The sequence below is a fragment of the Monodon monoceros genome, unplaced genomic scaffold, assembly GCF_005190385.1.
Source record: "Monodon monoceros isolate NGI ecotype Baffin Bay Population unplaced genomic scaffold, NGI_Narwhal_1 Super_Scaffold_21, whole genome shotgun sequence".
In the NCBI taxonomy this organism is placed as follows: domain Eukaryota; kingdom Metazoa; phylum Chordata; class Mammalia; order Artiodactyla; family Monodontidae; genus Monodon; species Monodon monoceros.
The window spans coordinates 136183471-136196608 of NW_021703778.1; the positions used below are offsets into that span (position 1 = coordinate 136183471).

Consider the following 13138-nt stretch of genomic DNA (forward strand, 5'->3'; position numbering starts at 1 on the left):
GCAGGACATATTTAAAGGGATGAAAGGGAAAAACCTACACCCAAGATTACTCTACCCAGCAAGGATCTCATTCAGATTTGGTAAAGAAATCAAAGCTTTACTGATAAGCAAAAGCTAAGAGAATTCAGCACCACCAAACCAGCTTTACAACAAATGCCAAAGGAACTTCTCTAGGCGGGAAACACAAGAGAAGAAAAAGACCTACAAAAACAAACCCAAAACAACAAAGAAAATGGTAGTAGGAACATACATATTGATAATTACCTTAAATGTAAATGGATTAAATGCTTCAACCAAAAGACACAGACTGGCTGAATGGATACAAAAACAAGATAGATAGATAGATAGATGCTGTCTACAACAGACCCACTGCAGACCTAGAGACACACACAGACTGAAAGTGAGGGGATGGAAAAAGATATTCCATAGCAAACATCATTCTCAAAGGTGAAAAACGGAAAGTATTTCCTCTAAGATCAGGAAGAAGACAAGAATGTCCACTCTCACCACTATTATTCAACATAGATTTGGAAGTCCTAGCTACAGCAATCAGAGAAGAAAAAGAAATAAAAGGAATCCAAATTGGAAAAGAAGTAAAATTGTCACTGTTTGCAGGTGACATGATACTATACATAGAAAATCCTAAAGATGCCACCAGAAAAATACTAGAGTTAATCAATGAATTTGGTAAAGTTGCAGGATACAAAATTAATGCACAGAAATCTCTTGCATTCCTATACACTAACAACAAAAGATCAAAAAGAGAAATTATGGAAACAATCCCATTTACCATTGCAACAAAAAGAATAAAATACCTAGGAATAAACCCACCTAAGGAGGTAAAGGACCTATACTCAGAAAACTATAAGACACTGATGAAAGAAATCAAAGACGACACAAACAGACGGAGAGATATACCATGTTCTTGAATTGGAAGAATCAATATTGTGAAAATGACTATACAACCCAAAGCAATCTACAGATTCAATGCAATCCCTACCAAATTACCAACGGAATTTTTCACAGAATTAGAACAAAAAACTTTACCATTTGTATGGACACACAAAAGACCCTGAATAGCCAAAACAATCTTGAGAAAGAAAAACGAAGCTGGAGGAATCAGGTTCCCTGACTTCAGACTATACTACAAAGCTACAGTAATCAAGACAGTATTGTCCTGGCACATAAACAGAAATATAGATCAATGCAACAGGATAGAAAGCCCAGAGATAAACCCACACACCTATAGTCACCTAATATATAACAAAGGAGGCAAGGATATACAATATACAGGAGACTGGAGAAAAGAAAGTCTCTTCAATAAGTGGTGCTGGGAAAACTGGACAGCTACATGTAAAAGAATGAAATTAGAACACTCCCTAACACCATACACAAAAATAAACCAAAATGGATTAAAGACCTAAATGTAAAATAAGACACTATAAAATTCTTGGAGGAAAACATAGGAAGAAAACTCTTTGACATAAATCACAGCAAGATCTTTTTTGACCCACCTCCTAGAGTAATGAAAATAAAAGCAAAAATAAACAAATGGGACCTAATGAAACTTTAAAGCTTTTGCACAGCAGAGAAAACCATAAACATGATGAAAAGACAACCCTCAGGATGGGAGAAAATATTTGCAAATGAAGCAACTGACAAGGGATTAATCTCCAAAATATACAAACAGCTCATGCAACTCAATATCAAGAAAACAAACAACCCAATCAAAAAATGGGCAGAAGACCTAAATAGACATTTCTTGAAAGAAGACATACAGATGGTCAAGAGGCACATGAAAAGATGCACAACATCACTAATTATTAGAGAAATGCAGATCAAAACTACAATGAGGTATCACCTCACACCAATCAGAATGGTCATCATCAAAAAGTCTATAAACAATAAATGCTGGAGAGGGTGTGGAGAAAAGAGAACCCTCTTGCACTGTTGGTGGGAATGTAAATTGGTACAGCCACTATGGAGAACAGTATGGAGGTTCCTTAAAAAACTAAAAGTAGAACTATCATACGACCCAGCAATCCCACTACTGGGCATATACCCTGAGAAAAACGTAATTGAAAAAGACACATGCACCCCAATGTTCATTGCAGCACTATTTATAATAACCAGGACATGGAAGCAATCTAAATGTCCATCAACAGATGAATGGATAAAGAAGATGTGGTACATGTACAGAATAGAATATTACTCAGCCATAAAAAAGAACAAAATTGGGTCATTTGTAGAGACATGGATGTACCTAGAGTCTGTCATACAGAGTTAAGTAAGTCAGAAAGAGAAAAACAAATATCGTATATTAATGCCTATATGTGGAATCTAGAAAAATAGTACAGATGAACCTATTTGTAGGGCAGGAATAGAGATGCAGATGTAGAGATCAGATGTGTGAACACGGGGTGGGGGTGGGATGAATTGGGAGACTGGGATTGACATATATACACTACCATGTGTAAAACAGATAGCCAGTTGGAACCTGCTGTATAGGGCAGGGAACGCAGCTCGGTGCTCTGTGGTGACCTAGATGGGTGGGATGGGAGGGAGGGGGGTGGAAGGGAGGCCCCAGAGGGAGAGGACATATGTATACATATAGCTGATTCATTTTGTTCTACAGCAGAAACTAACACAACATTGTAAAGCAACTATATCCCAACTTTTAAAAAGTTAAGAAAAGAAAAATCAAAGAACTGAAGACATGAGAAACACAACAGCCTTCAACCTCCCTTCTGTCCCCTCCACCTCAAGACCCACCCACAATGGCACCTGATTCTTGCCTGTACCTTTATTATCTCAGAGAATTAGGCATTTGCTCTTTCCTGATCATGTATATATTCTATTCATGAACATTTAAGTGGTTTCTAGATTTTTCACTATCACTAACAATGGCCCAGTGAATTTCCTTATGCCGATCCCTTTGTGCTCTTGGGCACATCTGGAATTGTGCACGTTATTAGATAGATTAGTTCATTTGATCTGTCAGCGACCCCCTCTGTACAGTCAAACTTTGAAAACGTTGAGCAGCCACACTGTCTAGGTCAGGAAAAAAAAGACACATCAGCAATTCTAACTTTTCCCAGCAGTACATTTACTGATCTCACCTTTACCGAGATCTAACTGGTGTGACTGATTATTCAGCACAGTTCGCTGATGTTACTTAGATGTGGTCGATACAGGGCAATGTGAACAGACTGCCTAATATGAAGAGCCTAATAGTTGCTCTATAAGTTGTTCATGGCATTATGAGAACATCTGTTCTCCTAAAAGCTCAGGATGCCAACTCCTTCTTAATAAAACATTAGTTTAGCTCTATTGGGTTGCAATCAACCTCTTTGTCATGGACTGCCTAATCTTAAAAATAAAAGGAAGTCACAGAGGCAGTTCAATCAATCTACCAGACTGCAACACAAGACTCTAATCTATAAGAAAAAAGCTTAGGTAAACAATTATACTCTTGGCCATAGAGACCACATGGTATAATTACTCATATTTCATCTGTTGTTTACTCTCTAAAGAAAACCATTGGCTTCCTACAAGGGGAAGGTTGCTATTTTTGCTGTTATTTTCATTCTACAGGAAGTTTTTCTGTCTCAATTATTGGCACAAAGATGCCCTAACTATTTGGCACAGGATATTTCACACTGTAAGTGTCTTGGCAGTTTTGGAATCTCTTTGAAAATACTGTACAGTACAAATGGGCAGAGATCAGGACCATCTCTTTTAGAACACATAGGGATAATCAACAGAATGGATTTCTTGGCTGTAATTTTTCCCCTTTGTATTATTATAAATGATGTATCAGGTACCATTGACTGATAATCTGAACAACAGTTCTAAGACCTCAATACCAGGAACAAAAGATAACAAAAACACTTTTGCCTCTTTGAATTATTATTAGTAAATTCCGTTGATTCAAAACAGTACAAAAGCACAAGTTGAGAGTGTTCTCAACTTGTGCTTCATCTTTGTAGGGAAAAAGGAGAGCAGGGGATTAGGGTGGCCAAACCCCAGCAATATGTTTCCGCTGGAAAGGATGAGGCAGCATCGTGTAATAGAGAGAACATCAGATTGGAAATCAGTCAGACTGTGGGTGTCAGGATCTTCAACAGTAAAATGGAGATAATAATACTAATTTTCAGAATTATAGGAATGAGCAAAAACGAATACAAAGCTCCTGACACATATTAACTACTCCATCAAAGCTGGTTCTCTTTCCCTTCAATAGTTTCTGCTACCATCCATCATGGTATAAGTCAAAGATATTGTTGACATCACTCAGCGCCATTCACTTCAAAGGGAAAAATTAATCTAGAATGAAGTTTTGGTGATCACAGGATTCATTATAAGAGCTGTGCTCAAACTAGTTGTCTGCCATCATGCTATAGTTACTATCCGAGATACAATTTAGAAATAAAATTCACAGTTAGCCAGTTTAGTCTTTCACCCATATGTCTGAGTGTGGGCCTTTGCTCCAATCACTGGCCCCTTTTCACATTAAGAAGGTAAAATGCCCTTGTTCTGGGATGAAAAATGTTATATCCTGGCTTTCCAATGCATGAATTCCCTTGTTTGTTCTGCATCCTAAAACACTATTTCCTACGTCCTAGGCCAAGCCTTTATTACCTAAGTATTGCTTCAACATTTTGCAAACACCCTCAACCTACTCCCTTGCAAGCATCCTTGGCTCCCTGATCCCTTCTCCTTGATCCCTGAGGAGCTCCCTGATTCTTTTCATCTTGCTCACCTGACCAAATCCCAACTCTGGTTAAATCCAGCTCACCTACTTCAGCATCTATATACCTGTGACTAAACACGGGTAGAGTAAACACATAATCATGCTCATAGATACTAATAAAATGTATGACCACTAGCCTCACATGGACCTTAGTGCTTCACAGCAAACCTGCTGAATTTAACCTTGGCCACTCACTGCTCTACTCTCTACACAACCGTTTCATGCCTCCCCCTCATCTCCTCACCATCCTTACTCTCAGTTGATAACTGTGTTTCCTCTTTTACTGAGAAAATAAGAGCAATCAGAACAAAGCTTCCACTATATATTAACTTGTTTGTCGTGCCTCCCCCTCCCCCATTAGTATGTGACAGAAGGAACTTTGTATCTCCAGGACCTAGAACAGTCTCTGCACCATAATGTTTGCTCAATCAGCATTTTTGGTTGGGAAAAAAAAAAATAGATAAAATAAACAAAAAGAACAAATACTCCTAGAAGAGTCATAAGAAGGCTCATGTTAAGTAACTCTGTTGCCCAAGGCTGAATCAAAAGTAAGATAACTGTGTCCAAGTTCAATGCTCTAGACTCAAATCATTTTGATATTATGGTATTATCATGAAATCTCATCTGCTCTTTCCCAAAAGTTCCATGGTCCCCTTGGCTCAATTTAAAAAGTTGAAAGATACATTTTTGTGCCAAGTTTTCAAAACATACTTTCTGATACTGCTAGCTTCATAGGGATAGTAGGACGATTGCTTAAGGTCATAAATATTTTATTTCTCTTGAATTTTTCATATATTTACAACTCGCATGAATAATAGAAAGTAGCTCATATACACCATTCATAGTTACATTGTGCAATACTTTTTCAGAAATCTGTTACGTATTTGAAAGGTGTGGAGGAGTCTCAAAATAAAAGTCTATTTAAAATAAGCTCTTCCACTACAAATTCTGGCACTGGAAAGAGATACTTTAATCCTTTTCACAATGGGGTTTGATTTTCCCTATAAATTCTAATTTACATCTCTGTTGAACACATAGCTCAAACATCAAGTGGTCTGAGTTGTCTGGAGTTTGTTTGAATGGAGTTCATTTTTGTAAGAATAAAATTATGCATTTAAAAGAAAAGCTCAATGAGTGGATGTGAGGAGGCAGAGAGATGGAGGTAGAGGCAGATAAATGGAGTGGTACTAACTTGAGAAATAAAGGTCAGCCCTTCAGTATTAGCACCCTTTCCCCAGCCTCATTGTAAAATGCTGCCAACTTTCAGTTTCCATAAATAGACACCATCATTAACGTTCAGCAGCTCAGAACTTTGAGAAAGTACTATACTTTTCTTGGCCAACTTTAGCTGTGCCATGAAATCACTTAAAGTAAATGAGAAAAAACAATCATCATCAAATATAAATGTAAATAAAAGTGTAAATATTTTTGAGGGAAAAGTCTATGACATAAAAGCTTTTTACTCAGTCTATCATTCATGTGTGATGGCAGGAGAAATTCATTTGAAGAATATGTTAGGTCACAAGTCATATGCCAATCATTTATATTTTATCTTAAAATATAGCTCTTTAGCAAAATTTACAAACAACTCATGTAGCTCAATATCAAAAAACCAAACAACTCGATCAAAAAATATGCAGAAGACCTAAATAAACATTTCTCCAAAGACATACAGATGGCCAAGAGGCACATGGAAAGATGCTCAACATCGTTAATTATTAAAGAAATGCAAATCAAAACTACAATGAGATATCACCTCACACCAGTCAGAATGGTCATCATCAAAATGTCTACAAGGGAACCCTCCTACACTGTTGGTGGGAATGTAAATTGGTACAGCCACTGTGGAGAACAGTATGGAGGTTCCTTAAAAACTAAAAATAGAGCTACCCTATGACCCAGCAATCCCAGTCCTAGGCATATATCCAGAGAAAACCATAATTCAAAAAGATGCATACACCCCGATGTTCATTACAGCACTGTTTACAATAGCCAGGACATGGAAACAATGTAAATGTCCATAGACAGAGGAATGGATAAAGAAGATCTGGTACATATATACAATAGAATATTACTCAGCCATAAAAAAGAATGAAATAGTGCCATTTGCAGAGACGTGGATGGACCTACAGATTGCCATACAGAGTGAAGTAAGTCAGAAAGAAAAACAAATATAAAATAGTATCACTTATATGTGGATTCTAGAAAAATGGTACAGATGAACTTATCGGCAAAGCAGAAATACAGTCACAGATGTAAAGAACAAGCTTATGGTTACCAAGGGGGGAAGAGGGGTGGGATGAACTGGGAGATTGGGATTGACATATATATAAACTACAAATAATAAATGCTGGAGAGCAATCCCGCTCCTGGGCATATATCCAGAGAAAAACATGATTTGAAAGGTTACATGCACCTCAGTGTTCATTGCAGTACTGTTTACAATAGCCAAGACATGGAAGCAACCTAAATGTCCATCAACAGGTGAATGGATATAGAAGATGTGATAAATACATACAATGGAATATTACTCAGCCATTAAAAAGAATGAAATAATGCCATTTGCAGCAACATGGATGGACCTGGAGATTATCATACTAAGTGAAGTAAGTCAGACAGAGAAAGACAAATATTATATGATATTGCTATACGCAGAATCTAAAAAAAAAGATACAAACGAACTTATTTACAAAACAGAAACAGACTCACAGACTTAGAGAACGAACTTATGGTTACCAAAGGGGAAGGGTGGGGAGGAGGGACAGATTGGGAATTTGGGATTGACATGTACACACTGCTATATTTGAAGTAGATAACCAGCAAGGACCTACTGTATAGCACAGGAAACTCTGCTCAATACTCTGTAATAACCTAAATAGGAAAATAATTTTAAAAAGAATAGATACATGTATATGTGTATAACTGAGTCACTTCGCTGTACACCTGAAACTAACACAACATTGTTAATCAACTCTACTCCAATATAAAATAAATTTTTTTTAAAATATATATAGCACTTTAAGATACAGTCAGCTATTAGCTGCAGGTTTTCCATAGATGTTTCTCATCAAGTTGAGGAAGTTCCCCTCTATTCCTACTTTGTTGAGAGTTTTATCGTGAACAGGTGTTGGGTATTGTGAAATGCTTTTTCTATGCCAACTGATATGAACAAATGAACTTTCTTCTTTTCCCTGCTGTTGGTACAATGAATTACAGTGATTGTTTTTTGAATTTTGAACCAGCTTTGCATATGTGGAAGAAATCCCAGTTGGTCATTATGTGTAATTCTTTTAATATGTCATTGCAATCTACTTTTGTTGAGGATTTTTACATCTACATTCATGAAAAATATTGGTTTGTAATGTCTTCTGGTTTTGGTATGTGGTACAGCTGGCCTCATAAAATGAGTTAGGAGAGTTCTCTGTACTACTATTTTCTGGAAGAGACTGTGAATTCACCAATGAAACCATCTGCACTTCTTATTTGGGAAGTGTCTTAATTATTAACTTATTTAATAGATATAGGACAATTCAGGTTATCTATTTCTCCTAGTGTGTGTTCTGGTAGTTTGTGTCTTTCAAGGAATTGGCCCACTTTAACTAAGTTATCAATTCAGTGGCTATCAAGTAGTTCAAAGTATTTCTTTACATGCTTTTATGCCCATGAAATATGTTGTAATGGCCCTTCTTTAATTCTTTGTATTGGTAATTTGTGTCTTCTCCATTTTTCTTGGTTAGACTGGCTAGAGGTTCGTTAACTTTAATATTCTTTTCTAAGAGTCAGCTTTGAGTTACAGTGATTCTCTTGAACGTTTTTTCTGTTTTCTATTTCATTGATTTCTACTCTCAAGTTTATTACTTCTTGTCTTCAGCTTGCTTTGGCTTAAATTGCTCTTCTTTGTCTAGTTTTCTAAGGTGGAAGCTTAGGTTATTAATTTTGTAACTTTCTTCATTCAAATATATGCATTTAATGACATACATTTTCCTCTAAGCACTGCTTTTGCTGCATCTCAGAAATTTGATATGTTGTATTTTAATTTTCATTTAGTTCAAAATATTTTTCTAATTTATCTTAAGGCTTCTTCTTTAACCCATGGGCTATTTAGAAATGTGTTAATTTCCAAATATTTGGGGGTTTTCTAGTTGTCTTTCTCTCATTGATTTCTAGTTTAACTCCACTGTGATCTAAGAACATACCTTGCAAGATTTCTATCCTTTTAAATTTGTCAAAGTATGTTTCATGGCCAGAATATGATCTATCTAGTGAATGTTCCATGTAAGTAGGAGAAGAATATGTATTCTACTGCTATTGGATGGAGCACCTTGAATTTTAAAACGAAGGAGCATTAAACCTAAACACTATTAAAAGATATTCTATTTAAAAATAATATTGAAATTTATCCTAAACTTCCTAGACACTGGCTCTATGAGTAAAGGCAGAGAAACAGGTAGTACATGTCGAAAAGTGAATATTCGATCTTCCAGGAGATGATTTAACACACACATTTTCAGAAATAGTCACAAATGAATTTCTCTCATACTTTAAATGCTCTGCACGTCATAAAATTTTCCTCTTGCAATTTGTTGCTAACCAGAAACTAAGCATATGTATATACACACACACACACTTATATAATATATATATGAATTCATATGCAGGGAATAAACCTAATGCAATTTTTCTATGATTATGATTACAGTTGAAATGATTAAAACTTCTGTGCCAGTTTTTTTAAAGAGGTAAGAAAAGGCAATGTTTGTTAAATGTAAAGAAAACATTCCATTTTTAGTCTCCTAAGATATTATTAAAAATAATGTTTCATAAAATCTTCTGAGGGTATTTGAAATTCTGCATTTATATGACACCAGTTTCTAATTTAAACATAATTGGAGAGAACAAAATGAGAGTAAATTACATATAAAAGGGGGTAAAAGCACATGCCACTGACTAGTGTTTTCTATAGCAGTCTCTTTGAATATTATAGTCAATAAGACTCCAATCAGAATGTTTGCATTTTGCCAGCCGCTTTCTGGATGACAAAATTGTTCTTTACGTAATTAAACAACATCTACCCAAGAGAATCTACAACAACCAAATAAATAAAGGGAGAAAAGTAACCTGGAAAAGTCAACTAATCAAGCTCTAATCAATGTAACAAAATTCAATCAACTAATCAACTGTGTTCTAATAGGACATCACCCAAACAATCCCACAAGCTTTGTTTCTAAAGCTCAGTATGATAGAAGGTGTTGAAACTCCCATTATATTGATTCAAAATTAATAATGCTCTATTATTAAATTAAATCTCTTCCTTATCTCATCTCAATTCCTCTTATAATTTAACTTATAATTTAAGTTAACCAATGAATATTTCAATGTTCTACTTCCATTCAAACAATATGATTGAATAAAACTGATTCTGGACAATTACTAGAATGAATAAAGCAAAAGAACGGCCACACAGTAAAATTTTGTTTTCAAGTTCAACCAATGGATGCTGTTAAAATAATAATAATAATATATTTAAATGACAGGCTAATCCTTAAGTATGGTAATTCCCTTGAAAATTACCTTTTGTTGAATCATCCTCTATTGGCTGTTTGAACAACGTGATGTCCTTGAAAGTGCATAGGAACAAAACCACCTTTTCATGTTCATTTCTTATTGGTGCAATTTGCATATAAAACCAAACAGGGGTTCCTGTAAAAGAGAGAAAGGACAACAGAGTGTGACATAGCCACCACGATGATATCGTCTCCCGCTTTCCTTCCTCCTTCAGCTGCCAACTGCTATGCCAAGAATTAGCACCAAAACAACAGTATTTTAATTCCTGGAAAGAATCAAAACAACTTTCATTTTATATCAACTACCAGTTGCTCAAAAATTAATGAACATATTTTTCAACCCAAAATATCAAAATCTGAAAGTAAAGCATGGGGTGTCATTTCACAATGCAGTGGAATAAAGGCAGTCTTGCTATTTAAGCAATGCCAGCATCAGCTTTAGATCTGGGTCCCTACACCACTGCTGCTCTCACCACCTCCTTTCCATAGTCTCACCAAGTGTGAGCATTCCTCCTTGTCACTTTGAGAAGTGTTTCCAGTCGACTTCAACATCAATACCTGATGCTCTGATAAGTATTCCTCTTTGAGAAACTTTTGAAATGTTGCTTCTATCTCAAGATTCTCTCATCAGTCAGATAGACTTATAACTCTGTGACTCTGACCACATCCCCACATCAGAGAGATACAATGTCAGCAACACTAGAAGCCTGATGTACACAGAGCTATACCTGAAGCCTTTAAGGCAGTGTTAAAGAAAAGAAAAAAATGTCCCCAGGCCTTGAAAGTCTCAGGCATCTTCATGACACACTGCTTCCAACCTCCCTCATTCAAAGCATGAGGCTGGTCTCTGTCACCATGTTCTTCAAACAGTGGCTCCTACAGACTCCAGAGGACACAGAGTTTCAAAGCATTCAAGGTTTAGGATTTGGACAAATTAGAAACTGGCAATGGGTCAAATAATAAATAGCTGAAGACACAAGAAATGCCTTCAAAGGAGTAATTACCCATTAAATGATAAAACACTGAGGGAATGTTCCATCAGAATCAAAAAGACACATTTTCCATTATAGTCTTTCCAAGCCACAGGCAGTAAAGCCTCTCCAAATATTCATTCTTAAAGACATAAAGTCTTTTGTCAGTTTGGGATTTGGGGAGTGAAATGTGCAGCTGTTAATAATCTCTAGGTGAGAGTTGATAGCCTGTTAGTGACTTCCAATGAAAACCAATAAGAAGTACCTCCACACCTGTGGCCAAAAATTGTCAGGTAACGATATCACCACAAAGGGGAATTTGCCATTTACCCAAGAATGGGTGACTTTAACTACTGGGTGCTAGAAGTCAGGGAATTCGAGAGAGGAGATTTCTATAAATATTCAGTTCTGACAACCAGGTCCTTTGCAACCCCAGGGGGCCTACAGAAGGACATGGCCTTTTCCAAAATGATTACAGGATGAGACAGGGACCTCAAAAACAATCACACTATCTCCCAGAAAGGCTTGTTCTTTGTTTTCTGCTTCTTATTTTACACAGTGTGTCCAGGAACTGTGAGTGATGTACACAGTTTGACAAATCACCAGGCCCAGACGCTAGCAGATACATGGCCTATGGCTGTTCCAACACAGTGAGCTTGAGGCAGCAAGGTTATAAACAGACAGAAAGGGGTATTAAAAATAAGTCATTTTCCAAGGTCTGCTAGAAATCTGAACAGAAAGAGATGTTACAGTTCATACCTTCCTATGAAAACAGCAACTTTTCAAATTTTGGCATTGAGTCAGAGCTGTTTTTAAAATTGTTTTCAGATATCACGGTATACTATTTTCAGGTTTAGTCACAGGCTCAGACTTCTCCAAGTAGGCTGAGTTTTTGCTGAGTGGTTGTTGCTGAGTGGTTGGTGAAATATCCATATTCTGGATTTGGGGTTCAAGGAGACGGGAAGTCTGGGAAGGTTAGGTAGAGAGGCCTGTGGCTGCTGGAAACTCGAGGCAGTGCCCTGGCACTGATTATCTGGAGTTGCCCTAGCTATCACAGTTCTGCCTTTGTGTAAACAGAAAGATCCATTTTCAGTCATCATCCCAGAGCCACTGCTTCTTTCTCAACAGTAGAAGCAGCCCACTGTTAATCAGAGCAATGGACCTAAAGAATAGAGGCTGCAAACTGAAATGTCAATCATGACACATATTAAATCAGATACCTCAATCTCCCTGTCTGCAAATGGTGTTTAGCTAATTATTTAATGGAAGTGTTGGGAGGACTTGGCATTCAAGCATTCCCAAAACAGTTCTCTACAGGCATGTGACTTTTTCTAACATTAAAAAACGTCAAAAGAACACACTTTTTTCAGTTGTTGTTCAAAAGCCTTTAGCTATTTACAAGATTTTTTAAAGCTGCTTTTAAGTATAGTAGAACTGCCTTATAATGCATGGATAATATCTATTCTTCATATTAAAGAAAAAAAACTCAATGCAGATACTTTCCAGAAGAGACAGGAGTTTTAATCTATAGTGCTATGGGCCATAACTCCTACTGGCTCTAAGCAGACAGCTACATGTGTATACATACTGTATAGATCTGAAAAGAACCAGACAGGCCTGAACAAAGGTCAGACAATTATTACAAGCTATTAAAATAAAGCAAACTATCCAAACCACCTTGGAAGGAAACTTTTGGAAACGAAATATTAAAGCCAGGGAGGGAGACACAAGAGGGAAGAGATATGGGAACATATGTAAAACTGATTCACTTTGTTATAAAGCAGAAACTAACACACCATTGTAAAGCAATTATACTCCAATAAAGACATAAAAAAAAAAAGCTACTGTTA

At 36.5% G+C, this 13138-nt stretch overlaps 1 protein-coding gene across 2 annotated transcripts in view; it reads right to left on the reverse strand.

The window, feature by feature from the left end:
* The window catches only part of KCNH5 (potassium voltage-gated channel subfamily H member 5), a 317438-nt gene that overhangs the window by 263503 nt on the left and 40797 nt on the right, over positions 1 to 13138 (reverse strand). For both annotated transcript variants that reach the window (XM_029238666.1, XM_029238665.1), the window contains exon 4: positions 10325 to 10453. In XM_029238666.1, the coding sequence (XP_029094499.1) occupies positions 10325 to 10453 (129 nt within the window). The remainder of the gene's footprint in view (positions 1 to 10324; positions 10454 to 13138) is intronic.